This window comes from Rhea americana, unplaced genomic scaffold, assembly GCF_003343005.1.
Source record: "Rhea americana isolate MKP2758 unplaced genomic scaffold, rheAme1 scaffold_20, whole genome shotgun sequence".
In the NCBI taxonomy this organism is placed as follows: Eukaryota; Metazoa; Chordata; class Aves; order Rheiformes; family Rheidae; genus Rhea; species Rhea americana.
The window spans coordinates 4,334,285-4,360,170 of record NW_028186150.1 but is presented as its reverse complement, the minus strand read 5'-3'; the positions used below and the strand labels follow the sequence as shown (position 1 = coordinate 4,360,170).

General features: G+C 36.1%; 2 protein-coding genes across 5 annotated transcripts in view; one reads left to right on the top strand and one right to left on the bottom strand.

The window, feature by feature from the left end:
- The window catches only part of SIAH1 (siah E3 ubiquitin protein ligase 1), a 67,497-nt gene extending 63,313 nt beyond the window's left edge, over nucleotides 1–4,184 (top strand). For all 3 annotated transcript variants that reach the window (XM_085303826.1, XM_085303827.1, XM_085303829.1), the window contains one exon: nucleotides 1,835–4,184. In XM_085303826.1, the coding sequence (XP_085159952.1) occupies nucleotides 1,835–2,685 (851 nt within the window). In that variant the 3' untranslated portion in view covers nucleotides 2,686–4,184. The remainder of the gene's footprint in view (nucleotides 1–1,834) is intronic.
- Nucleotides 4,185–7,905: 3,721 nt separating this feature from the next.
- Nucleotides 7,906–25,886, bottom strand: part of LONP2 (lon peptidase 2, peroxisomal) — a 44,356-nt gene continuing 26,375 nt past the window's right edge. For both annotated transcript variants that reach the window (XM_085303824.1, XM_085303825.1), the window contains 4 exons: nucleotides 19,630–19,772; nucleotides 11,743–11,950; nucleotides 10,079–10,269; nucleotides 7,906–8,269 (listed from right to left, as the gene is read on the bottom strand). In XM_085303824.1, the coding sequence (XP_085159950.1) occupies nucleotides 8,048–8,269; nucleotides 10,079–10,269; nucleotides 11,743–11,950; nucleotides 19,630–19,772 (764 nt within the window). In that variant the 3' untranslated portion in view covers nucleotides 7,906–8,047. The remainder of the gene's footprint in view (nucleotides 8,270–10,078; nucleotides 10,270–11,742; nucleotides 11,951–19,629; nucleotides 19,773–25,886) is intronic.

The following is a 25,886-nucleotide window of genomic DNA, read 5'->3' as shown; positions in this document are numbered from 1 at the left end:
AAAAATTGATATTTCTAGTCGAGCAAGCTCAAGATGGAAGAACAGACTTTGAAAGGGAGAGATGATGCTGGTAAATGGGCATGGAAGACTCCAAACCAGTGACTGGGTAGAGTCTTGGACACAAATGTTTTTCTGGCTCTGGGTTGGGGAGAGATGCTTTTGCAGAAGAATTTGAAATTGCCTACGATTGCTTTGAATGTCAAAGAATAAGTTCATTAGGTTTTATAAGATGTTTTACTTGTTTGACTCTCTTAGTTCCTTCACTTGGTGCTCTGATAGCACATGTCTTCCTAAAGCATGTGCAGTATGCTGCTTTGAAGTATCCAGTCCAAGTATGAGTAAGTTTGTGGATGAAATGATGATAAATATGGGAAGCTTGCCTATTGCCTAATATTCCCATTGTAAATATAAAAGGAGATTAAGGATGAGGTTTATTTTGCGAGCTTTTACATCACCAAAAGATACAGAACTAGTATACTTGCAAAGGAGCATTTCAGGTGGTTGAGGACTTTACTGTGTAATAGAATCCAATTTTGGATAGCATTTTACTTTCCTTAATGTATAGAGTTTATTTTTTCAGTATTGAGGGTTTAATTTTTTGGTAGTACTACTGCACTTACAAAAGATGGAGGAGAGTTGGGGTTGCAGGACAAAGTGTATTGTCCTTTTCCCCCTCTGGTGTTCCCAGTGCCCCAGAGGACAACAGGGCTCTGAAGGCATGGCAATGGAATAGAAATGAGCCTTTACTAAGAAGAAGCTTAAGTGTCAAACAGATTAAAACACTTTTTCTCGTGCAATAAGCTTGACATTTTGAAAGTGTTTATTGTTGTTGTTCTTGCTTTCATAGCTAGCAGATAGCATCCGTATACATTAAAAACAAGTTATTTTTACTATATTGCTGAATGCTGAGTTGTTTGGTCAACTGTCTGTTATTTTGACTTCGAGATAYCTGAAAGAATAGAACTTCAGTTTAAACTTCACTAAACGCAAAACTTCATAAACAATGTTTTTTTGAAGTTGCTAGAAATGTTAAATTACTTCAACGAAAATTCATTCACAAAAATAGGAGCTTTTAAATTTCTTGACTTGTTTGGGAAATTCAGTAAAATAATTGTTTTGCATTTCTATTCTCATATTTTCATAAGTGGTCTAGTTCAGCAAGCTGAAACAACAGATGCATGTTACAAGCTATAGGACTTAACAGAGTAAAGAAAATGAAGACTCAATCATCTACCCTGAAAAAACAGTCTAGTAATCTCCTTGGCTATGCTTTCCCTTGTAACTGTTCTTCATTCTTTTTTTCTTTATGCTTATACAGTAAGCATGGTTATCCAGAAGGTAATATATCTGGAAATTCATTATTCATTTCAAGTGGCTGCTTTCTTATCTCCTCAAATACACAGCCACTTAAAATTCAGCCTTAGAATTGTTAGGTAATGCTTCCAGTTGTTATACACAAATGATCTAGGCGGAATATTTTACAAGTGCAATATACAAAAAAAGCCTTCTTTGAGAATTTCAGTTACATTTTTAGCATATCATCACTTATCTTCCCTGCAGGTTCCAATACGTAAATTCCAGTTCAGAGTAATTAGCAGAACTTCTTCACTTGTTAAATTGGCATGCCATGCAAATGTTCAGTATGCTGTACAGCAGAATTGGTATTCTACATGTAAAGTTTCTACRGTTTGCATTACGTTTGGTTTTTGCTTGTATCTAGTTTCTTTTGAAGTTTCTTTGTAAATCAAGAAATAACTGCATGCAAAAGAAAACAGAATGTGGTTAGAGGTAGTCTCTGCTGTGTACTCATTCTTTTTTCTCTCCTTTGTTACAGAAATGAGCCGTCAGACTGCTACAGCACTACCGACGGGTACTTCAAAGTGTACACCATCACAGCGAGTGCCTGCGCTGACTGGCACTACAGCTTCCAATAATGACTTGGCTAGTCTTTTTGAGTGTCCTGTGTGTTTTGACTATGTGCTGCCACCAATTCTTCAGTGTCAGAGTGGCCACCTTGTTTGCAGCAACTGTCGCCCCAAACTTACGTGCTGTCCAACTTGCCGAGGCCCCCTGGGTTCCATTCGTAACTTGGCTATGGAAAAAGTTGCCAATTCTGTACTATTCCCTTGTAAATATGCCTCTTCTGGATGTGAGATAACTTTGCCACACACAGAAAAAGCAGACCATGAAGAGCTGTGTGAGTTTAGGCCTTATTCATGTCCATGTCCTGGTGCTTCATGTAAATGGCAAGGTTCTCTGGATGCTGTAATGCCACATCTGATGCATCAACATAAGTCTATTACAACACTTCAGGGAGAAGATATAGTGTTCCTTGCTACAGACATTAATCTTCCTGGTGCTGTTGACTGGGTTATGATGCAGTCTTGTTTTGGCTTTCATTTCATGTTAGTGTTGGAGAAGCAGGAAAAATATGATGGTCACCAGCAGTTCTTTGCGATTGTACAGCTGATAGGAACACGCAAGCAAGCAGAAAACTTTGCTTATCGACTTGAGTTAAATGGTCATAGACGGCGATTGACTTGGGAAGCAACTCCTCGATCTATCCATGAGGGAATTGCAACAGCCATTATGAATAGTGACTGTCTAGTCTTTGACACCAGCATTGCACAGCTCTTTGCAGAAAATGGCAATTTAGGCATCAATGTAACTATATCAATGTGTTGAAATGGCAATCAAACCTCTTCAGGCCAGTGTTTAAAACCGTTGCATTTAATTTAGCAGAAACTAGGGTAACCATCTTTGACTGTCAGACAAATTATTTGGTAGACGGAGGATAGACGTATATGAAGGTAAATAAAAGGAAAGGCTATTAAATCGCAGGAAGCAGTTGCATGTAGTAACACTAATATATTTAAAATAAGTCAACAGTAAACCACTGAAAATATATATACACCCAAAATGGGCATCTTTTGTATTAAGAATTGATTCTACAGGAAATGTTGTAAAATAATTCTAAAAACTTGTTTGTAGATTGATTGTACTGTTGAAAAGGATACTGTTTCGTGTTTTTGTTTGTGTTTTTTTCCTCCCCTTTTGACTGACAAGCCATGTTGAGTGGTCTGATCTCTGGCCGCTGCTTTTCCCCCCACCTTTGTAAGTCACTACATAGTATTGCTGCTGTTTGTGTATATTTTTTGTGTATTTGCTAATTTTTATTAACTTCTAGTTTTTCATTAAATAAATATGACTTTCTTTTCTGTAATTCAGGTTTTCTCTTTTTTGTATCTTTTTAAAAATTAATTACAGGTGTCATCTTTTGATATGCATTATTGCTATGGTAAAACTTACTTATATTTCTGTATGTTTGGTAAATTTTGTCTCTTTCCAGTAGTCAATTCATTGGTGATACTGTTCTTAATTGAGCTATTTTGTGAATGTATTGAACTTGAAAGGAGTAATTACGTTCAAAGATGTGTTGAGAAAGAAGGCTCCTTTAAAAACAGTCTAGATGTTGTTGTACTTTGAGTTATATCTTCTAACAAAAATGAAGAATTATTAAGATTTTTCCAAATTAAAAAAAAACAAATTCRTGTTTCAAATTTAGAGATGCTTAGAAACTCAGTTGCATCCTTGTATTTGTTGGTTTTTGAGTACACAAAGTATTGTATTACACAGTATTTGTAACTATAAAAACAGACCATTTGTTTAAAAAAAAAAAAAAAGGCAGTCAGAATGAGATGTTTTCAGTCTTTTTATATTTGACATTAAAAGAATTCCTGGCAAATTAAAAAAAAATTTTGCTTTTTGCTTTAGCTCAAAGTTTGACACATTAATACTATTGCTCAGTTTCCTGTCCTCATGTCTTTTGGTTGTTACTAATGAAAGTAATTTTCTTGAACTGATCTTGTATATCATTGTAGTGATATGATATACAGTAAAATGCAAATAATTTCTTACAGATATAATTCACCAGCCRTAAAGGCTTTTGTAGGATATTGGGCTTTATGCAGGTTGCCTATATGTGAAAATTTTACCATGAATGTATATGGTATGTGTGTTATAAAACATGGAGGCAGAAAAACGAGTAAGTTGAAAAACTGTTAAATCTCAAGCTATTTGAAAGAAATCTTTGTCAAACCTAGTAATTATGGACATCTGTTTGGAGAGGTAGTCTGGCTATTAACTACTTTTGTAACACATTAAAATACAGTTTATTTACTGTGCATTGTCTTAACTTACTTTCTTATCAGAAATTGATCTATTAAGACAACTGTTGTTCAAATTACTTTGATGCACAATGAGGTAAGTAATTCTACAGGTAAGGAACAGGGAAAATACCAGGTTTGATTCATAAAATAGTACAGAAACAACTGGCTCTGTATAGTGGAATTAGGGAAGTTTTATGTTTTAAAAGGTGATCTGATGCTGTTAGTTGTGTACAGATTTCATGTACCAAGTATACTGGTGGCCTGTGACAGCAGACAGGTGCTTCAAAGGAGTCTGCAGTCTAGCATTTTTTTCCCCCCTTATGAATATACAAATAATTGTTTGCCAGTCTTCTAAATTTTGTAATTACTCTTGCCTGATTAAGCTTGTCTGCATTTACCTTGGTATTGTCTTCTGGTCTATTGACAGAAACTCAGCCAAACACCTATATTATTTTTATATGCATATACACACACTCCGCCTCCCACTTGCTCATTCTTGACTGGCTGGCTGGGACCGGCATGGACTCCTGTCTGCCAAGGTGCTCTGATTTTAACACTCCAGTTTGGTTAAGAAACTCTAGCTAAGAACCTGTAAGGGTTGCCCTGAGCAGGCTCATACTTGTAACAGCGCTGTCTAAGTAAGCAAGCGCAGGGCTCGCTTAAGACTGTTCAGTGCTGCTGTGTGTAGTCTGAGTGGCTCAGCTTCCTTCGTGTGCCCCRGAAGAACCGTGGCTCTGACAAATCTTTATTGCACTGATCTGCTGTGATTTTATTGAGGCTAGAATGGGCTAGTTCTCAAGAGTATACTTTTTGAAGAGGACTTTAAAAAYTGTGTTTGTAATAATTTTTAGAAGCTACTGGTATGGTCAGACCTTTTTRTGTGTTTTACAGGTGACAAATGCTATGGCGTAACTAATGTGTGCTRATCTATTATAATATAAACTGGTATTGCTCTATAAAAATATGTATAAAACATTTAATGTCCATCCGCAGATGGAGCGATTAAACATAAATTATGCTTAGGCCCAGATCCTTGAAAGTATAATTCAGTAGATCTAAATAGTTTGAGGATCTGGTAAGTAAACTGCACTCTGTTATACAACAGAAGAAAAACGACATACTAAAAAAATATGTACAGTTTACTGCTTTATCATCTAAAAATAAATACTGTATTAAAGCCTGGCACTGTCTTAGCATTAGCTGTTTATTTTAGAAAGTACTGTCTTTGCTGTATTGGGAAAAGGTTATTAATTTGTTCCTAAATGAATTGCAGTAGATCTTGCATTTGTCCCCATAAATTTTAGCACCATCTCTATTGTTTTTTTTTCCATTGCTCTTTTAAAGAGAGAGAAAAAAAAACTAAAAGGAAAAATATGGATGTGAATATTTGGGTTCTGTCTTGACATATCTTACAAGTTCTTGTTTACAGTATTGCTTCAAAATTAAAGTAGGTTAACATTTTTTTTTAATTGCTGCCTATACCGTTGTATTATTTATTTCAATTTCTTTTCAGAACTACTGTTATTAAGAGTAAGAATTTCATTAGCCAGCTAGTTTTATTTGTAGCTATTATTTACAGTGTGGGTGGAGGAAAGGAGCTACCACTGGATTCTTGTGCCTTTTGAGAAGCTTCATTATCTTAAGGTAAATTCTGAGGGGCATACGCATGTTTAATGCCAGCTTCACTTAACTGTATTAGTGTACTGAAATTATTTTAAAAGATCTTTACTGTTCTAGCTTGCCTGCTGCACTGATTTTTATTCTTGACTGAGTTCAGTAAAGGCAAAAGGAAAATAGGGCACTTACTTACTATGGCTAATGCTTGCTTAAGTAAGTAAGTAACAGAGACTATATGGACTTTAAAAAACCAAAAAGTTGCATGTAGCACTGGCTTAGTCAAGCAAGAACATGAAAAACTGTAAATCTGTATAAAGACCATTTAAGTAGCACTAAGAACTTCACCTTTCAAATAAAGTCCATAGGAGCTGGAATGATGGGGCAGGGAAGAGCCATTGTTTAACTTTTCTGAGGTTAGGAGCAACTCCCGGGTTCTTCTGAACTGAAATTGCTGTAGAAATCCACCCCACCCCACCCCCAGTACTTGATCTCTTTCAAAAAATACAGCTTTTCTACATGTATGAACAGACTGCACTGGAATTCCGTGCGTGTCTCTCTTCTCATTAGTGCAGCATGCAGGATTGTTACTTGATCTCTGTTAAGTTTGGTAAAAACATAAGTAAGTTTTTTTTTTTCCCTACTGGTTTAGATTAAAGAGATTAGATAAAAAGATTAGCTATCATACCTTTCTGGTGTTTTAGTGATTGTCTAGCTGCTTTGCCCTTTTTGTATTCAAGTAAGGCAGAAATATTCTGAGACTATCCATTGYCTACTAATTAATTATTCACTAGCTAAGTTCTAAACTATGTTTATGGGTAACAGTAGAAGTCTTAAAATAATTAAACAAAAGTGTTCTTTCGKTTTTTTTCACTTTATTAGATGAATTCTAATAGTCTTCCATAAATGTTTTAAAAGCTTTTATAAATCAGATGCAGAAATACCATTCTTATATCATTAATAGCAATACTATTATATTCCTGGAAAATAGGCTTTCTTTGTATACATAGAAGTTAAAGTAAAGCAAACAATTTTAATTTACAGGCTGCTTCTATATAGTTTTTTTTTCACTGATGTATTTGTGTTTCATAAGCCCACTTCAGTTTGTTTCAGAATTAAGAAGCAAGAGGAGAATGTAACGTGCTTGTACTTTAGTACAAAGCAAAGAAAAACTTAGAAATTTGAACTTCTAAGATTCTTATCTTGAGTAACATCTAGAGGAAAATGAGCCAAAGCTATCAAGAGATAGCTAACTTTAGATACTGACAGACTTTCTTAAACCTTAAATAATTCAAAGTACCTAATTCAGTATTAATGATGCAGTTTTCTTGGCACCGTTAATTAAATGAACCGATTTAATTCTTATAGGCTGAACTCCAAACATAAGCATGCCAGAATCAACACTGCTCCTAGTTTTGCATCAGGTAAGACTGAAGAAGGATATGTACTTTGCCCCTCCAAAATATTACCAGGCTCAATCTTTTTCATAAAGTCTTCAACTATGCTCAGCCTACTTCCATTGCTGTAAGTACAACCTAAGCAAGAATTAGTACATTTAAATTTCTTTTTAGTTGTTTCCTGTATTTGTGTTTGAAAAATGACATCTCCATTGGCATTGCTACAAGTAGAATTATTGCGAGGTACTGAAAGGACTTAATGATTCAGACTAAATTGCTTCTGTTTAAACCCTTCAAGCATTTTTTAAAAATCTCAAAAATTTTGCATTTTTCCTATGATGCTTCTGCTCCTCCTTAGTGCATTGCTTGAATATTTGTTTCCTAAATACCGAAACTTACTCTGCATCAAGTCAGTTTGGAGTAACCTCCCCACCCTCATTACCTTTCTCTTGCTTCAGGGGCACTTTTATCTGAATACACCATAGAATTTCGTGTTACTTTCTATTTATGGGGATGTTTGCTTTAAAAATGTTATCAGCACTTGACATTCATATAAAAATACACCAAATAAGCTAAGGAATTGTTGTTTTTCAATAGCTTCAGCTCATACTTTGAATCCCTCAGTATGAATTTCTCAGTATCAAGAAATGAGTATTTTTTTTCCATGTTTCTTTGCCAACAGTAGTAAAAAGCAGGAAACCTCCATAAAATGTGGTTGCAGGATGTTAACTGCTGAAGTAATAGTTTTATTTTGATTGCACTCACATCTGCATTTAAACAATTAACTTGATAGTTATAATTGTTATATGATTGATAGTTATTGATCAGTGTTAAAATTTGAAGCAGAAGTAATCTTAGCCTGTCTGCTTAAAGTTTACTATTCAAATGTTCAACTGTGGGCTTAACTGAAAATCCTCCATCAAAAGCAGCATTAAGAACTTCATCTAGACAGCTTGCCATAACAAAAATCAGTTCTTGCCGTACATTCACTGCAATTTCTTCAAGATCTTTTTCATTTCTTTGAGGAATGATAATTCTCTTCAGTCCAGCTCTGTGTGCTGCCAGGACTTTGTCTTTAATTCCCCCAACCTAATAAAGAGAAAAGATATATTAAAAAAAGCATGACACTAATCTAACAAAGTAATTATTGTAGCAAATTTAGAAATCACACCAGGAGTTACATTTTAATGAGAGGTTCTCCCTCCCCCAATCATTTAGAAAAGTAATTAAAAATGCAGCAATAGTTTATATGCTTAACATATATGCTTAATAGTTATATGCTTAACAAGAGAAATAYGGCAGTAACGTATTATGGTATCCTTTCTGTAACAGTTAATGGAAGGAAAACCTGGATTAAAAGTCTAGGAATGCAAGTGCAAGAGTATCAAAAGAAAGAAAAGTCATTACTTGGGGGGGAAAAAAAAACTTCTAAAGAAAAAACACCTTAACACTTAATTTTTTTACTATGGCATGGTGGAATCCTGCAAATACACAACAGAATATCTTCAAGATAAAGGCATTACTGGGTGTGTGTGTGTGTGTGTGTGTGTGTAAGTCAGTCCAGTGTGCAATTCCACTTGATAAATAACCAGTTGTACAAGGGAAACACAGAAAAAGCAAACCTGCACCCCAAAACTGTCAAGATAGCTTTGATCTAGAAAAACAGGCTTCAGTAAGAAAGAYAGACACTTGTTTGAGTTTGTAATGAGATGGAAAGAGGATTTTTAAATTAGTTTTTCTTTTAGTCACAGCTACAGCTTTTTCCCCTTAAACTTTTTTTTTCAGACCTATTTAAAGACYGTGTTAGAGAAAAAAAGCTTGTAATTTTAAGATGCTTTAGAGCAAAGGACAGCCTTAAGTTTATCATAGCAAAAGGGGTAAAATTTATGCATCTGTAAAACGCAGTGAACCACAAAGGGTTATGGTTACCAGAGTCTAGTCTGGACAATGCTACATAGTAGTTACATTGTTTTCTTTCAGGCAGCAGATTAAGCCAAATGGTATGCTTATATGAATTAATACTAAGTTACTAATAATGGTAAGATTTTAGGCAATGTTCAGAAAGAAGAGAAGAGTCATTTATAAAATCTGATTTGGCATTTACAAATCCCTAACATCTGCGCCTATCTTAAACAACAAGCAAGATTTGGTGACTGGTRGAATAAAGGTATCTAGAAAGTTAAGCACTTTCACCATGTCAGAGTGAACATGCTGTTCGTTTTTTCACTCTAGCCTTTAACAGCAGGGAGTCCTGTCACACTAACTGCCACCAGAATGCTCTTTCAGAGATCCTTCTAGTCTGTTATGATAACCAGTTTCTCTCTGGTTTACTCTCTACTGCATTAAACACATACCTTTCAACCTCATCCTTTCTTTATCCATCATTTCATACAAGATAACTCCCACATCTGCTTAATCAAGTATGCCAGACTCCATTTGCTGCTTAAGTTTTCAAACAAATACATTTTTTTTTCATAGAATGATGGCAAAAGAAAAAGCTTTATGGAAACATCCATTTAGCTTGAACTATGTATATGGAACATTATCTAAAACCACGTATACAGGAGTGTTAAACATGACAGTTTCAGTAGCAATTTATGTGAAATTACTGCAAGAGTTGAGAAAACTTTTCAATGAAACTGGAGATCCTCTTTTACTGATAGTTTGAGGAAATATATTTGGAACTATTTTGAATGTTCAGATCTCTAGGTTTCCTTTTCTAATTAAGAAAAAAAAGCATATTAATTTTAACATGCTTTCCCTGAAAAGATCATGGAGAGCCACTGAGGAATGACCAGCAAGACTATGCTTTTCGCTTTTGTAAGKGGCTGAAAACAGTTTTTAAACCTAGAACTGAAGAATTAATGCAACTTAGCTGTTTTCTCAAATGGTACTTACTGGAAGAACAAGGCCTCTTAGTGTAATTTCTCCTGTCATGGCTACATCTGAACACACCAGACGCCCACTGAAGAGTGAAGCAAGACAGGTTACTATGGTAACACCAGCAGATGGTCCATCTTTTGTGACAGCTCCAGCTGGGAAGTGCAGATGGATGTCAGTGTTGTCAAGGAGATCAAAACTTCCAGAAGCTTGAAGAAAAAAGAATGGCTTGAATGTGAAAAATCTAAACCTGTTTTGTTCCTGGCCTTTATTCTAAAAGGCCAGAGAACTACAAGTCTTAGCACTATTTATTAACAGTATGCTAAAAAAGCATCATTACAGTGATCCTAAAAAAAAAATACAAACCAACAACCTTGCTTAAATCCAGATTCCCAGACAAAACTGTAACAATTTAGCCAATCAGCTAAGCATTTGCATGTGTTGGGAAATTCAAAATAGAGATTAACGTAGGATCAAGGAATTCATACTTTTATCTTTACTATGTCCTAAATCTTAAATGTCAATTTTCAGAGAACACAGCAGGAAAGCAGGACCTTAGAGAAAAACCAATATTAACTCTTAAAAAAGTAGACTTGTCATTTACATCTTCCTATTCAATTCACCTGTAGGACATTACTATATATACCTTTATCTCTGTGGTTGAAAATGTTAATGCCAGCAGCATTTCATATGCTTTCACTCCATCCTTTTAGTTTATTAAACTGTCTAAATGACCATAAGTAATGACAGAAGCTCAACAGTTATTTGGCTATTATTTTGGCTATTCACCAAACTACAAAGCACACTTCCAGAACTCCATGGTGGTTTAAGCAAGAAAAGACCTCTTTAAGTCTTTTTGATGAAGAGCTGTTTCACTGCAGTTCCAGTCTCCATACAAACAAAACCAACTCAGAGCATTAGATCTTTAATCTAAGTAAAAAACCTACTTTTAGTAAAAATGGTATCTTACGTTAGGAAAACCTGAGCTTTCAGTGTCTAACACTACTGATGAGAAGGTTGATGGTAAGAACGAATGAGAGGCAGTGCCTGCCAGAATTCACAGTAAGCAAAAAGTATCTGAGCACAGAGGCTCTTTAGAAGCATCCTGGATCTTTCTGCATTATTGCATTAAAGCATCTTTTTRCATTATTGCAAAAGGAGACTGATCCAGCTGGGGGACAGTGCAGCAACAACTCATGTTCTGGCTAGACTGACCTGGATGCTTACACTCAGGGATCTCAATGGTAAGAAAGAAATTAGAAAACCATCTAATTGTAAAACTGGTAAACTAAACGCTTTACTCGCCTTACCTGCAGGCGAGGCCAGTAAAACCTCAGCTTGGCAGAAATCAGTCAGGACAAGAAAGACAAAAAGGAACTGTAGAGCTGACGTCATCATCAGTATAGCAACTATAGTCATCACTGACTGCTGGAGAACCTTTATTCTGGTAACATAACGCTAATGCATTTCCACAATGAGTATGAGTAACTGCCAATGTTATTCAGCAATGCTAAAATCTATTATCAAAAAACACGAGGATTTAGGACCTTTAATTTCCAAGCAATATTAATGCTTSCTTTAAATCATCTTTGCAATGATGCAAACATTGGCTAATGATGCATATAATCACTACAATGCATTTGGTCTATGCCCATATTTGTCATTTTTTTWACCCTACATACCATTGGTTAGCTGGTATCTCCTTGCATTGCTGCGCAGCCAGCTAATTGCAAGATGYGCCGATTCCTTCATTACATCCCCGAGCTGACCAGTCAGAGTAAGCTGACCTTCTCCATCCATGCGACTAGCTTCCACAAACATGATCTCTCCCCCCAGGGGTGTCCAAGCCAAGCCTATGGCTACTCCTGGCTGACTTAATCGTTCAGACACCTGAAGGAAAATAACACAGAAAACAATTTAGGGAACAATCGTAACTTAAACCACTGCAAAAACAACTTGATAGTTGCCTTCCAAACAACTATATTGATTACAACTAAATGGCTAAGCCCTTTTTTTTTTTTTTTTTTTTTTTTTTTTTTGGAGCCAACAGTAATTCTGCATATGTGTAAACATTAATTACAGTGACAGGACCTGTACATGGCTGATTAGCTTGAGGCAGCAGCAAACATCTGGGTATATCACTCCTGAAAAAACATTCCCCACCCCCAGCAGTACAATGAAAATCTTTCCTTTCACTTCAAAGGACTTCAGTCCTTCAATTGACTTCAGTTTAGTCAGTCCTGACTGAATGCTGCTTTGATTTAATCCACGTGCCAGAGGTATATTGGCACCGACTCTATTACCTACTTGAAAAGTTGTTTTCAAACCTGAATGTTACCTAAAAGCCCTTTTAAAGGTAGTTTTTTGCCCAAATTACTGATGATAAAATAATTTTGTTCATTGCAAACCTTTGTAAATCATTCTGAATAATGAAAACACTGGAGTCTGCTAGCAGGTGACATATGACAGAGGATGGGAAATCTGACTGTCTCTGCTAGTAATTACAGGTAGTTAAGCTAGCTTTACTTCCATGTATGATTTAAAAGTCTGACTGTGCGACACAGTTACTGATCAGTGTAATGGAGGTGTCTGAATTTTAGCCTTTTTTTTTTTTAAAAAAAAAGATGTTTTCCAAGAAAACTTGAAATATTATTTTAGAATGTAACAAAAAGCTACAAGGAGTTGGAGAACCTGATGAAAGATCATAAAACTATTCAGCATTTTCTAAACCATTAAGTTTTTATTTATTACGGGGATAAGTACAAGAGACTGGACGAGTTTTCACTGTGTCAAGCAGTGAGTAGAGCAAAAGACAAATACTCCTTTATAAAATAAAGTGACAGACCATTTTAAAATATTTTGTCTCATCCTGAAATGCAGAATTCAGAGTCAGCTTGATTCATTTCTGAAAGAGRAGTTGTTCATTAAAATATGTGGAGAATTATTTCACTTCTTGGATAGAATACAAAGGAAAGGAGCTTTGCAATACAGAAAAATCATAATAAAATATCACAATTCTGAAATCCATGTTTTTAGTTAATTCAAAATTTCTCAGACTACTTTTCTTCCTTTTAAACACCTATACCATTCCACTTCATACTGCTGGCAACTCCAGAGCAGTAAGATGTTTCTTTCCCTCTAGTATCAGCTCATTCTGCACTGCACAACTTACCATAATCTTAACACTTCCCTTCCGTTTGCTGCCTTCCAAGAGTCAGCAGAGAAGTGAAATAACGAGACTTTGCTCAGACGCCGAAAAGGCAAAGCTGTGTGTACGCAAAGTTGCGAGCGTGACAGAATAAGGCCAACGCTCGTGACACCGTGCTGTTTCTTGTCCTCCATCTTGCACACTGACAGGTGCAATATGCTGCAGGTTTTAGACGCTGTGCAGCCACCCCRCATCAGCAGCTCACACCCCTCTGGAGAACAACGTAAATGAAAACTGCCATCAACTCTCTATTAACCATCAGCCCAGCTGCAAGATCAGAGAGCTCCGCACAGAAGCCTGCAGGGAGGACGCGGAAGGGGGGGCACGGCCTGACTCTTCTCGGAGAGCTCTCAGTGAAGGGCATCTGTGCTGCTACGTACCGTCAAGAGCCAGAGGCAGGAACAGTCCCCTGACTCTGCTGCCAGCTGCACGGTTAGAAGCATTGGGATTTGCAGGCCTCCAGAGAGGCGCTAARTTATTAAATGTTCCAGTCCCTTACCAAAAAGCCTTGCGGTAAAGCCCATGAGAAATGCCACTACAAATTCTAAAGTAAAGTAGTGCATACACTTACATTTTGGTTTACCAAACAGCAGACCTTTAGCAAACCTCAGCAGAACAATATATTCGTCCACTGCATTATCAGAACAAGACCTCTCTTCCTAAATAAGTGCCAAAACATCAACATTTCAGTATTAGGCTGAAATCCATCCTATCAAAAAAATATAATCAAAATCAAAACCACTAACTTCCTAATGTTCAGTTTCTCTTTCCTGTTTTGCAAATAAAAATAACTTCCTTTCTGCAATTACAACACCAAAACAAATCACTCCCTCCTCCATGCACATGATGTACAAACACCCTGGTTGTGCTACTGCTAGCTGTAAGCTGCTCAGACACATAACAGGAACAAATTTCTTATGCAAGAGAATTGCTGGAGCAAAAAAATGTGTCTAAAGTCCTACAAAATGAACTTAAAACAGGCATGCTTCTTGTTAGAGCCCTGTTACTTCTGATTTTGCATTACACATAAGGCCAGATGCATCAAGTGCTGCTTCTTCAGGTCTAAGTTTGATGGCTAAGATTTGAAATGACCCTTGCTAAGGATCACTGTTTCTTGGCGTTGTTTGTGGTTGTTGGCACTTTTCAGAGGCACAACGCAATTAGTGCCAACTCTGACCAGGGCAAAGCTACGCAGACACAGGAGCTCTTGGCACAAACAGGACTCGTATCTGTCAGAAGAGAAAAGCAGCAGAGGTTGGTGGGACTGGTGTCACGCTCCCAGATTCATCTGACAGAGAGGCAAGCTCCTAACTACAGTCATCTCACAGCAAGGCAAAGGAAGCCACTCCCTCTCCTTAGTTCTCTTATGCTCTCAATCATCTATGTATTTTTGAAGGGTACAATATCTTTTTTATTTTCTTAAATAGCATAAATAGCTGTTTCTTTTTCTGGCATTTAAGAAAACCATAAATAATACAGTGTTTCCTTTATATGGTATCAAAACACCTAGTCTATGAAGCATTTTTATTTTTGTTAAYATAAGTCTCTATATCCATTTCCTGAATTTTACTAGTTATAATGACATTCTCTGATTAGCTTAGCAATAGCTCAGTAATTGATGTGTCTTTATCTCAACTAAGCATGAAGCTCAAGTGACAAAATGAATTTTGATCTTGGTCACAGTGAAACAACATTTAAGAATGTTCCATTACATTTGTGACTATCATGTATTCTGGCAGCCGTAAATGCTTTCAAAATTTCAGGTACAATGAACAACTCTCTATACCCTCTCCTATCCCAAACTAACAATGAACAACATTGGGGGGGGGAGGGCAGGGGGGATAGCAGCAGTAGCTCTAACTATAAATAAATTCAAATTAGTTTACAGACTAATTCCACAGTCTGAAAGCTCTACAGAAAATAGTGAACTGTTGACTGATGGTTAAAAAAAAAAAAAAGTTCTAAAGACTCCCAGCGTTTATCATACTCTTCAGTAAAATCTCCTTCCTGTATCATCAAACTAGGCAAGTATCTCTCCCTAGTTTCACAAGAAAGTTAAGGTCCTTTAGACAAGATCTGAGGTGCATAGTTCAAAAATTTAAAGCATAATCACTTTTCAACCATTGTTCTTCACACTTACTGGCAGTCTCAGAGGCCAACAACTGCTCTGGCCATAGAGACTGCGCTACCTCTACTACCACCTTCTCACCTAAGCGTTAACTGAGATGTGACAGGCATATGTATAGGAAACTGGCCCCAGAAGCTTTGATAACTGCCTTCAGAAAACACTTTTCAAAACCCCTAAACCCCTTAAAAAAAAAAACAAAAAAACAACCTACCAAAGCATATGATCCCTAGAGAAAAATATATAATAAATCGAAAATACCCATGAAGCATTACAGGAACCTTCCCAAAATTCACTCATGGCACCTCTGAATCACTTCTCAGAAAATGTCAGAGGAATTTAAATAAGGACAAAATCCTTACTTTTACCTTCTAAAGAACTTCAATTAAAAATGCCCATTAGACTCAGTTCCTAAGTCAGGTCTGTCAGATGTTGGAAGAGGAGGTCACTGATCTATACAAAGTTTGGCTTCTGAAATTTTTGTAAATGTGATGGACCTAGTTGCAATTTAGCTCTAATCCATGTGGGCCAACATATTGTCAAATACTTTTTGGCTGCCTGACAGTGAAAAATTGAAGCGGCTTAACACCTAGCACATTCATTTATCTTAAAAATAACCAGGGTTATTTCAAGATAAAGGAAAAGAAGCATGATCAGTAAGTCTGTGGTTTTCAAGTCTGAGAGTAAGCCAGCATAACTTACAAATAGCCATCAAGTCACTGGTTAGTAACAGCAAGATGTGAACCAGCCCTAAATTACTTGCGGGCTTTTAATGTCCATGTTACCCTTCCAGATGTTTTCCCACCTGACTGTACAAACCTCTTTTCTAGTTTCAGGCTACTCTTTTGGTTCACTCTCTAGCAAACCTCTGCAGGCAAAATACACTGCAGCAGCTACCCTGGAGGGGAGGAAGATAAATCACTGCAAGACTGAAATTTCACAGATAACAATGTCTACCTAAACACTCTACCTTGTTCAGACTTTTCTTCTAAAATATAATCTGATTTGTTTCTTAATTAAACTGTTTATGTCCCATGAAACACAGCTTTACATATATATATACATACACACACACACACACACACACACACACACACACACACACACATATATAGTATTTGGGCTTTTGTTTCATAGAAAAGGTAATTTCACTAACCTAAAACTCAGAAGTGTTTCCATCACTCACATTAGAAAGATAAAGACTAATTCTAATGAGGCCTTCCTGTGGTGCCAATAATACTTTATTAACTGAGCTGAATTAAGGGTTGACTTAAAAAAAAAAAAAAATCCAAGCCAAAAGATAAAGTCTTCATTTTAACCACTCATGAAAATGACCCCTCCTTCCACAAAGCATGCTGTGTCAAAATGTTTCATTAAATCTTTACACATTTTCAACTACTGTCAGGATTATTCTTCCAAAGCCWTAACGGTGTGATTTATTCTAACATTTGTTCTGTACGGCGACATGTACGTTTATTTGTGATAAATGAATTAATTCTACAAGTATAAGCTGAATATACTGTCATGCCTTTCTGCTAGGAGCTCTCTGCAGAAGATGTACAAGCACTACACTGAAAAAGTAAAAGCTGAATCACTCATTTGAAGGTATTCTCTAAAGGGCTACAGATCAGTCAAGTCACACCACGTATCCAGTGATAATGGATACATATCACTGTATGACCAGTTCTATTTGCTTGGTCTCATTCGGGTACTGACATGGGGGTACCTTCCCTGTACCTTTATTTCAGTCAATTATAAGTGGCAAAATGCAGGTCAAAAGTGAAGCTTTAAAAGACCATATAGAGAAGGAAAGGAGACCTTCTGCAGCCTACCAAAACAGAAAAACAAATGATGGCCAGCCTGGAGGGGCCTTTGAGGCAGGAACTGTGCTCTTCATTTGGAAGAATCTTGGGGCCACTTACTGAAAGTCAAAGAAATTACAGGCTAATAGGTAAAATTCATTAAAACAGGAATCATGTGGCTGAGAAATTTACACTGAAAAAATTTAGAGACATGTGTTGAAAAATATTTCTTCATTAATACATATWGCAAACAGTACACAAAAATAAATCCTGAGGTTCTCAGGGAATTGATGGTGTCTGGATTCATCTCTAGCTCCATTTATGTGCTATTTACTTTCCCTACTAAATATGGAAACATCTAAAAAACCTTTGATACACAGGTCAAAAGCTTCAGTCTTATTTCAGCTTCTATAGGTCAGCAGATCAATGAAATGAGCATGTCTACAGCAACTGCTCATACCAAAAAAACCCCAAACAAACAAAAAAAACCCCACAGACCCAAACAACCCCCCACCACTTACTCCTGTAGAAAGAGAACAAATTAGCAGAATTTACAGCCACACTACCAACTTTAAATGAATAATCAATTCCAGAACAAGTTCAAAACCAGGAATATTTCTTGGCCTACAATCTAATTTCTAAAAAGTGTCATAAATTTGAATTTATTTCAATTTATTTTGCTTTGGACCGGGAATAGGGAGTACAATTGTAAGTGATTAGAACTTTTGTATGAATTTACAAAATTCAAATTAGTTTTTAGCACCTTTACAAAACTAATCTTCACTATTTGTAGATATCAGAGTACTGTTTAATTTCTGAGTGGCTTGAGAGTAAGTTCAATTTACTACAACAGCTTTGCGTGCACCTGCACTTCAAGCATTAAAAAGTTAAATGAGTCTTTCAGTATTTTGATTCCAAAAACCACATGGCTGAACTATATACCTACTGCTGAAATAATAATAATCCAGATAAAAYACCTTTTCTTTGGAGGGTGGGGAAACTATTTTTCAGTAATAGTTTCTAAAAATCAGGTAGTAAGAAAAGGATAGACAGACTAGTAATAATTTCCATAAGAATATTACAAATAGTTTGATGGATATAGTCATTCCTATATAAGATAAAATATTTGCATACTATTGTCTTGATTAAAATGGCTTCATTCAACTGTAATGTATGAATTTTTTTTAATTTACTTATTTTTTTAATGGGGCATGGCAGCTTCCGAGGGATCAAAATGAAAGAACATAGGTTGCTGATAAAGTTACTTAACTGAAGACTCATCTCTTCTACTTAGTTTTGAAACTACAAAATCAAAACACAAGTGCCAACAAGAAAAAAACTACCTTCCTCCAACTCCTTCCAACTTCCACTGCTACCATCATCATCCTCCAACATGATCAGTAACACTGTCTTCTTTTGACTTGTTTCCTCATTTATTTCTCTCCATTAAGAATCTCTTCAACAATAAAATCTTCATATTTGAGCACCTTGGTTTGAAATTAAACAAATGACCCATTCCCAAACATTCATTTTTCTCTGCTATCCCCACACACCATGCTCCCTCTTTGTCCTCTAAATCCCACAGTCCAATTCTCTCATCCAGGAGAGATGAATCTTCTTTGAAAGAAGATTCTTCTTTTAGTTTTCCCTTCACTTGTTTTCTGTGTAAACTTACTGGTTTACTGATTTTCTTTTCCAGGACAAAGACAGCAAAATCTAGTATTCCATCAGCAACTTATACTCAGCACCAGCAAATTATACTCAGTCAGTTTACCTGAACCTAAAGTAAAGCACTGAATAACTGCAATAAAAACATYGAAAAGAGAATCCCAAAGTACTAACTACATTAATTGATGCCATTTTCACTGAATGCAACAAAATGGGAAACTAAAAATTCTTGAAATATGCCTACCAAGGAACAGAGCTGGTTGATCACAAGACCTATTTTTAAGCTAAGAGTCACATTAATTTACAGAATGTCTGAGAACTTCCAGGGTAAAGTGAAGTGGTTTTAATACCTAAAAAACGCTGATGGGCTTTAAGGAGGTATGTGGGACACTCCTTAACACAGCCGCCTCAGAGAAGGGATTCCTGGGTTCCACTCTTGGCTTCCTTCCCAAGACCACAAAACATCCCCCAGACAAAAGCAAAGTTGTTATAAACTGAAAAAACAGAGCAYATTCTCAAGCACTGCTGGAGGCATCTTCGCTAACACAAAATCTGCCATTACATTACTTGTATAATCTGAAATAAACAACCAATCAAAACTTCCTTAGGTGAAAAAATGTCTAGTGGAATACAAAGAAACACAATTCTGTCACTAATACATTTTTAAAAAGGTTAATATTGCACAAACTCAGTCACTGGCAATACAACAGAGACTAGCCAAAACTGACGGAGACAGCAGTCAAGCAGAAACAAATGATGATGTTACCTCCATTTCATACATAGGTGGCCCCAGGATATCTTTTAAAGCATGGAAATCAATTAAAATCGGCATTTCAGGTGGCAGAGCCAGGTCAGCTGTGTCACTGATGGAGTCTGTTTTTGCATCTTCTGTGATATGCTCTTTGCAATCTAAGAAAAGAAAAGATACTTAGGATTTGTAGCAACATAGCAACTTTCTTAACACAAATTATCATGACAGAGGAAAACACAACATTCAAAGAATTGCTCAGAAAAGTTCATGAAAGTGAACTTAAAACATGTCTTTCCCAAAAGACTTCTTGTCAAATTAAAACATAATATGGCATCAAATTTATTTATTAAGCCTAAACACATTCTGACTGTTCAGCAAGGATAATACTAAATCTAGAGCACTGATGGAGAAGCAACTCACTTGTTTAAATGCATTTTAAAGTAGGTCACATAGCAAAACACATGAAGCTCATTTAGGACTTTACACTTTTCATTAGATATGTGCATAAAACCCAGCATTTGCAGGAGACAATCATGTTTAATGTAGTATAATATAAAAATATGGAGATGAATGTGGAAATATTATTGAAAGCACTGTAACTGTCCTTTTTATGTACACTTACAACTGTGCTGGGGTCTCCTCCTACAAGGATTTTAATGCTTGGCTTCTGAAACTTATAAATAAGTTTTGTCAAACAGTTGTCCTGTTTTGCCAGAGGACTGCACTAATTAATGCCAGTCTGCATCACATTCAGTAACATCTCACTTACAAAAATCCCCATCAAGGACAGTGTAACTTGCTGCTCTGTAGCTCTGCTGTCATCCCTCCTTATCCCAGTTCTCGCAATTCCAGTCCCACCTCCCCACAGCAGGCCCCAGCCGTCCCCACCACCAGCCAGCCAGGGCGGGGAAGCGACAGCTCCTAAGTGACCTGAAAACAGCCTCTCTGCTGGGCCACCGTGGTGTGCTGCCTCCTTACAGAGAAAGTAAGGAACGGACCCACTACCCCAACACACCGCAGCCCACCTTCGCTGCTATGCGCGCGGTAGTATTCCCACATTATGCTTATTGCTTTGATTAAGCTTATTGCTTTGTCTCTAACGGCTGAGGTGTTACTCTGTGTAAATCTCGGTTCACAAAATCYACTTCCCTGGTTTGTTCGGCACCTGGTTAGGCACATACAGCATACAGTGGTCACTCAATAGAAAGTCTCAAAACCCTTTCGTTATAACAACTTCACCTAGGGTTTTGTGTTGAAATATTCAGATCAGATTCTTCTAAGGTGTCTTGAATAATGTCTTGAACAAGCAGCAGAGAACTCCTCAAAGATCAAATTATTTGGCCTTTTCAGAAATACCTGTAGGGGTAATAGTCTTCTGAAAGGGCTATAAAACCCAAATAGTCTAACATCTTCAAATATATATACCCAAGTGTCATGAAGAAGGAAAGGCTCAGACAAAGCACTAGTGACTGTTAATGAGGACCCTGTAAATATAAAAGCCTCTAAATTATTTTGACTCAGACTGTGCAGCTGGTTGTTTGCGTGAATAAGCTGAAGAACTTAAACATCATTTGTACCAGGCCTACACTCTGGACATACTTAAGTGACTCGATACAGAATGGAGAAGGTAAGCAGGCAGTCATTTTCTCACTGCATTTGATCCAGATGCAAAAGGCTCATTACCGTTTTCTTGAAAGTCCAAAGCAGTATTTTAACAAAACATTTATCTGAGAAATGAAAAATACTTGAACTATCTGGATATTTCTAAGACTCTGTGGCAGAGTTTTACGGCAGTGCCTCATTAAGATAAGCACTGCACTGCACACATGCAGATAGTGAAGATGCTTCATTCCACTCTGAATACACAAGTCTAAGAATACATTTAAAGTGACAGTCTACATTACACAGGATTTTTTTGTATACTGAGCCTCAAGCCTTCTGCACTACTAGTCTAAAAAATAATCTGCTTTTGTTTTTTCCCATTCAAATGACAAGAATGGCTTCCTTTACATTTTAATGCAGGTACAATAATTGAAGATCCAGAAATTTAAACATTATGGAAAGACACAAATCACTGATCTAATCTATTTAATGTAATATCGAAAGGTGTACAGTGGTGCAAATGTAATTTTCAGAATGGACGAAATGAGAATGTCTCATTTCACAAAGTACATACTACCCTTTTATTAATCCTGATGTATAAAGAATGCCTTTTTACAGTTAATATTGTTACAGTACAATTCTCACTAATGCTTTCATACCGTATCAAGAAAAACACTCTATAGTACTATTATTATAATAYTGTCACTAATCTTTCCATTCTACAACAACTCATTGCTCAAAGCATTAATCCCATTCCTTTACCATGAACCCTGCTTTTGTCAGATGGCCCTCCTGTTGTTTCAGCATTATCTCCATGTTTTTGTTGAACTACTATTTCTGTACACAGTAAATTTAAATACATAAACACTAGCAAGTATAGGAAACAAGTAAATCTGCATGCTATTCCTACAAATCAGATCGTAATTCCAACAGCATGGACTTTAAAAACCTGAGTAACTTGATATAACAATTCATATTTTGAAACAAAACTGAATTTATATACAACTGGTTTTGTGCTATACCAGGATATTTTTACCACTTAAAGAGAATGATTTGCCATTTCTGCTTGTTTTTATTTCACTCAGTTCTCTGTAAACAGCTGAAGCAGATAGACTTCTTGTGAACAAACTGGTAGTTAAGCTTTGAGACCACCTGCCCTATAAAAAGAATAAGAAACTCTTTGTGCTTATATAATCTAATTAGTAGACCCCATTTTATAATCTTTAACAATAACAAACTCCAGACTTCCCTGTTTTCAAAAATGTTAACCTAAACTCCGACCTTTTCTAATTTGTTATAAGAGCACACAGGGATGTTCCAAAATGTAATTACAAACACTAACTTTCTTTGAAAGAAAAAAGTCTTACCACCTTATTAGCCATGCTGACTATGAAGAATTTATAAAGATGCAAGTAATTAGTTTTTCCATTAATGATGACATAAGTTCCCTTCCTATCCCAGCAGAATAGTCATAAATCATTTAAAAAGACACCTCTATCTAAAAAAAAGAGGGTCAAATTCAAATTTCCAGGAACAGCATTTTTGGCTAGGACAACAGCTTTATCATCTTACATTGAGTTTAGTTAGAGAAATAAAACAAGAAGTCAAAAAAGTGCCTTTAACARGAACTACACCTTGTACTAGAAACATCTGCTGATCTACTACTATACTTCCACTTAAAGGAAAGAAACACCACACTCAGCTGTTTTAATGTATTTTTTAAAAGGCTTAACTAAAAATACAGATTATGTTTGAATATAAAACTTTCACAGCAGAATCGACAGTTACTCGTCAGGGATCAAGTCAACGTTCCTTAGGTCTCTGTCTCTGGAAGTTCCCACAATGAAACAAAACCTTATGTGTAAATACTGCCACATTAATTACTACATATAAATCAGCGTTTACTCTAAAAAGGAATTCCATGACACGAAGATAAAGACCTAAAAATTTAAAGACGTGCACTTTCCTCTAGAGAGGCAATGAAAGTGATAACTGGAAGAGCTGAAAACTTCCTCATCATGTAGCAATTTCTCCTCTCCTCATAAAACATATTTAAAATTAAGCACAGTAATACAGTGGTCTTAAAACCAAAGATTTCTAGCTGTACTACTATAAAAGAATAAAATGGAAACCTGAAAATTTTAAACAGCTTTTTAACATACCATATTCTGATTTGCTGAATTACTACAAAGAAGTATAAAAAGAAAGTAAGTATCAAAGAAAAGCGTTTTGAGTTTAAGCAAGAGAAGGGAAAACAGCATGTTCTTTTTCCTTAAGTGATTCACCAGCAGACGCTTCAGCACCTGATTAGACAGGAAAGGATGGGATTGCCCCTGTTGACAACAGTCCTTGATCAAAATCAGGCACAAGCGAGACTACATCTAAAGGCAACTTTCCCTTGTCCAACTTTCATCTTACACAATACATACTCACATAGAGTTACTTACAAAATATTTTCTTTTGGAAAGGAACTCCTTCCTGGGACCCTGGCCCTACTAATGCTCACGTGCATGCGTGCATTTACTGCTGCGTGCACTCTTCCCCCACGGGTTCAGAACACTCTATCCCATCAACTCGGAGAGAATCACATTCGGAGAAAGCAGGCTCCGACTGGTACAGTGTTTCAAAAAGTTGAACACCAGTATTTCCTAACAATTTGCTCATAATATATCATTTAAAGGATATCTTAGTCAAAAATCGTGACATGTATTGCACTTAAGCACTTGAATTCAAAGTTTTCATGCAAGAATAAATTTACATGTTAAAAATAGTCTGCATATAGAACCAACTTTTGATATAATTTATGCTTCTGCTCTGAACAGAAAGGTAACTCCAAGCAATCTGGATAAAGAACCACATACTACGTTTTTGTAGATTTTCTAAGTATCATTTTAAGTACCATATACCATATTTCTTTACTATTGCTAAGTACTAACTGTGCTAACCTCATCACAGCTGAATTCAAACTTGAGTTCCTACAGTCATACTACTCTGGAATTCATGCCAATCAGATTTTGTAACCCTATTTCCCTGTGCTAAGACCGACCCTGTGCTGCTAGAAGTGCTGGGTTTTCAACAGAATACAGAATAGGTCACTTTTTGCAAGAGCAGCAATGTTAGCCCATGTATATTAACAMCTCTATACGCACCAAAAACAGAAGAAAATAAAAAAGTTTATAACTTCAGATTTTGTGAAAAAATGCATTACATCCCAGTTGAGGCAGGGGGAATATAGACTACATGTTTTAGTTCAAGTTGACCACTTGGATCAAACTTTAAATCAAACTCAAAAAAAAAAAAAAGAAAAGAAAAAAAAGAAAATGAAAAGGAAAAAAAGTGCAGATTCATTCCCAAGTAGTAAGACAAACTGTATTACTAGGTTATAGAAATATTTAAGTATTTTTGAAGCCTCTGTTCAATGTAGATAAGACTGACTTAGTGAGTTGTAGTAGTTAAAATTACCTTTCCTAAACTTCCTTTCAAGTCTGGAATAAATCATTTTTTGCTTCTGGGTTTCAACCTCTTTGTCATATTATGATGCCTGCATACAGAGTTGCTGCACTGTACTCTTGAGGCAGCTGCACTAAAATAGGTAGGAGAGTCTCACATATTTTTTAACTACTAGAATTTCCTCCAGTGCCGAAGACTAGATGAGTGTCTCAAATCTCAGATAGTATTTCAGTAAAATATCAGATAGAGTTACTGTACACAAGAATGACTCCCTAGAGATGTCTGAAAAATGACTCCATTTGCTTTTGCTGAAGTTCACTGTATAAATTCAAAGACTGATGCAAACTAACACTCTTCCACTTGTCAACTTCATCATAAAGTGCTGTAGTCGGAAGAGTGAGGAAGGCACTGCAAAGCTGCCGATTTATTTAGCGCATTTCAAAAATGTACGGCCAAAACATAGCTTGACAGCATACCTCCGGCATGAGTTCTGCTATGGCAGGTATCCTCCATTTTTAGAGCTCCACTACTAAATGCTGTCAAAAACTTCATGTTTACAAAACCTTGAAAAACATTGCTTTACTTTGAGTTACTAATCTGATTTAATCAACATAGTGATGGAAATTTAGTGGTTCTATCACCTCATTTCCTTCAACTTTTAATACAAATCCATAAACAAGAAGGCACTCAGCTGAATAAACACAATAGGCGCAGCATCCCTATTCTGATAGGTTACGAAACATATACAAAATATGTTTTAGCAAGTTATATGCATAACGCAAGCCTGTAGCTCGCTTTCTCAAATTCACAACTCATGACAACTGAACACATTAATGAAGAGTCTAAAGCTCACATGAGTAAATGATAAATATTTAAAGCGAAAATGAATTACAGGTCTTTTTAAAAGATAAGAAAGAAAAACGCCACACAACAGTTTATCATTAAGCTATGAAGAGGTTACAATACTTTGACTACCTATTCTTCAAGAGCCATTAATGGTATTAAAAAAAGAATTAGCGTCACTATGCACAACTGCCCACACATGAAAAAGATAAAAATTTCTACTACAGTAAAATAAAGAAATTTAGGTTATAAATCCCATTATTTCCACCAATTTGTAAGCATTTGGGTTGGGGATATTTATTTCTGGGTTTTGTTTTAAATATTTGGTAACGTCCAGATTGAATGAAATCTGAACAAAATCTAAAACACAAACAACC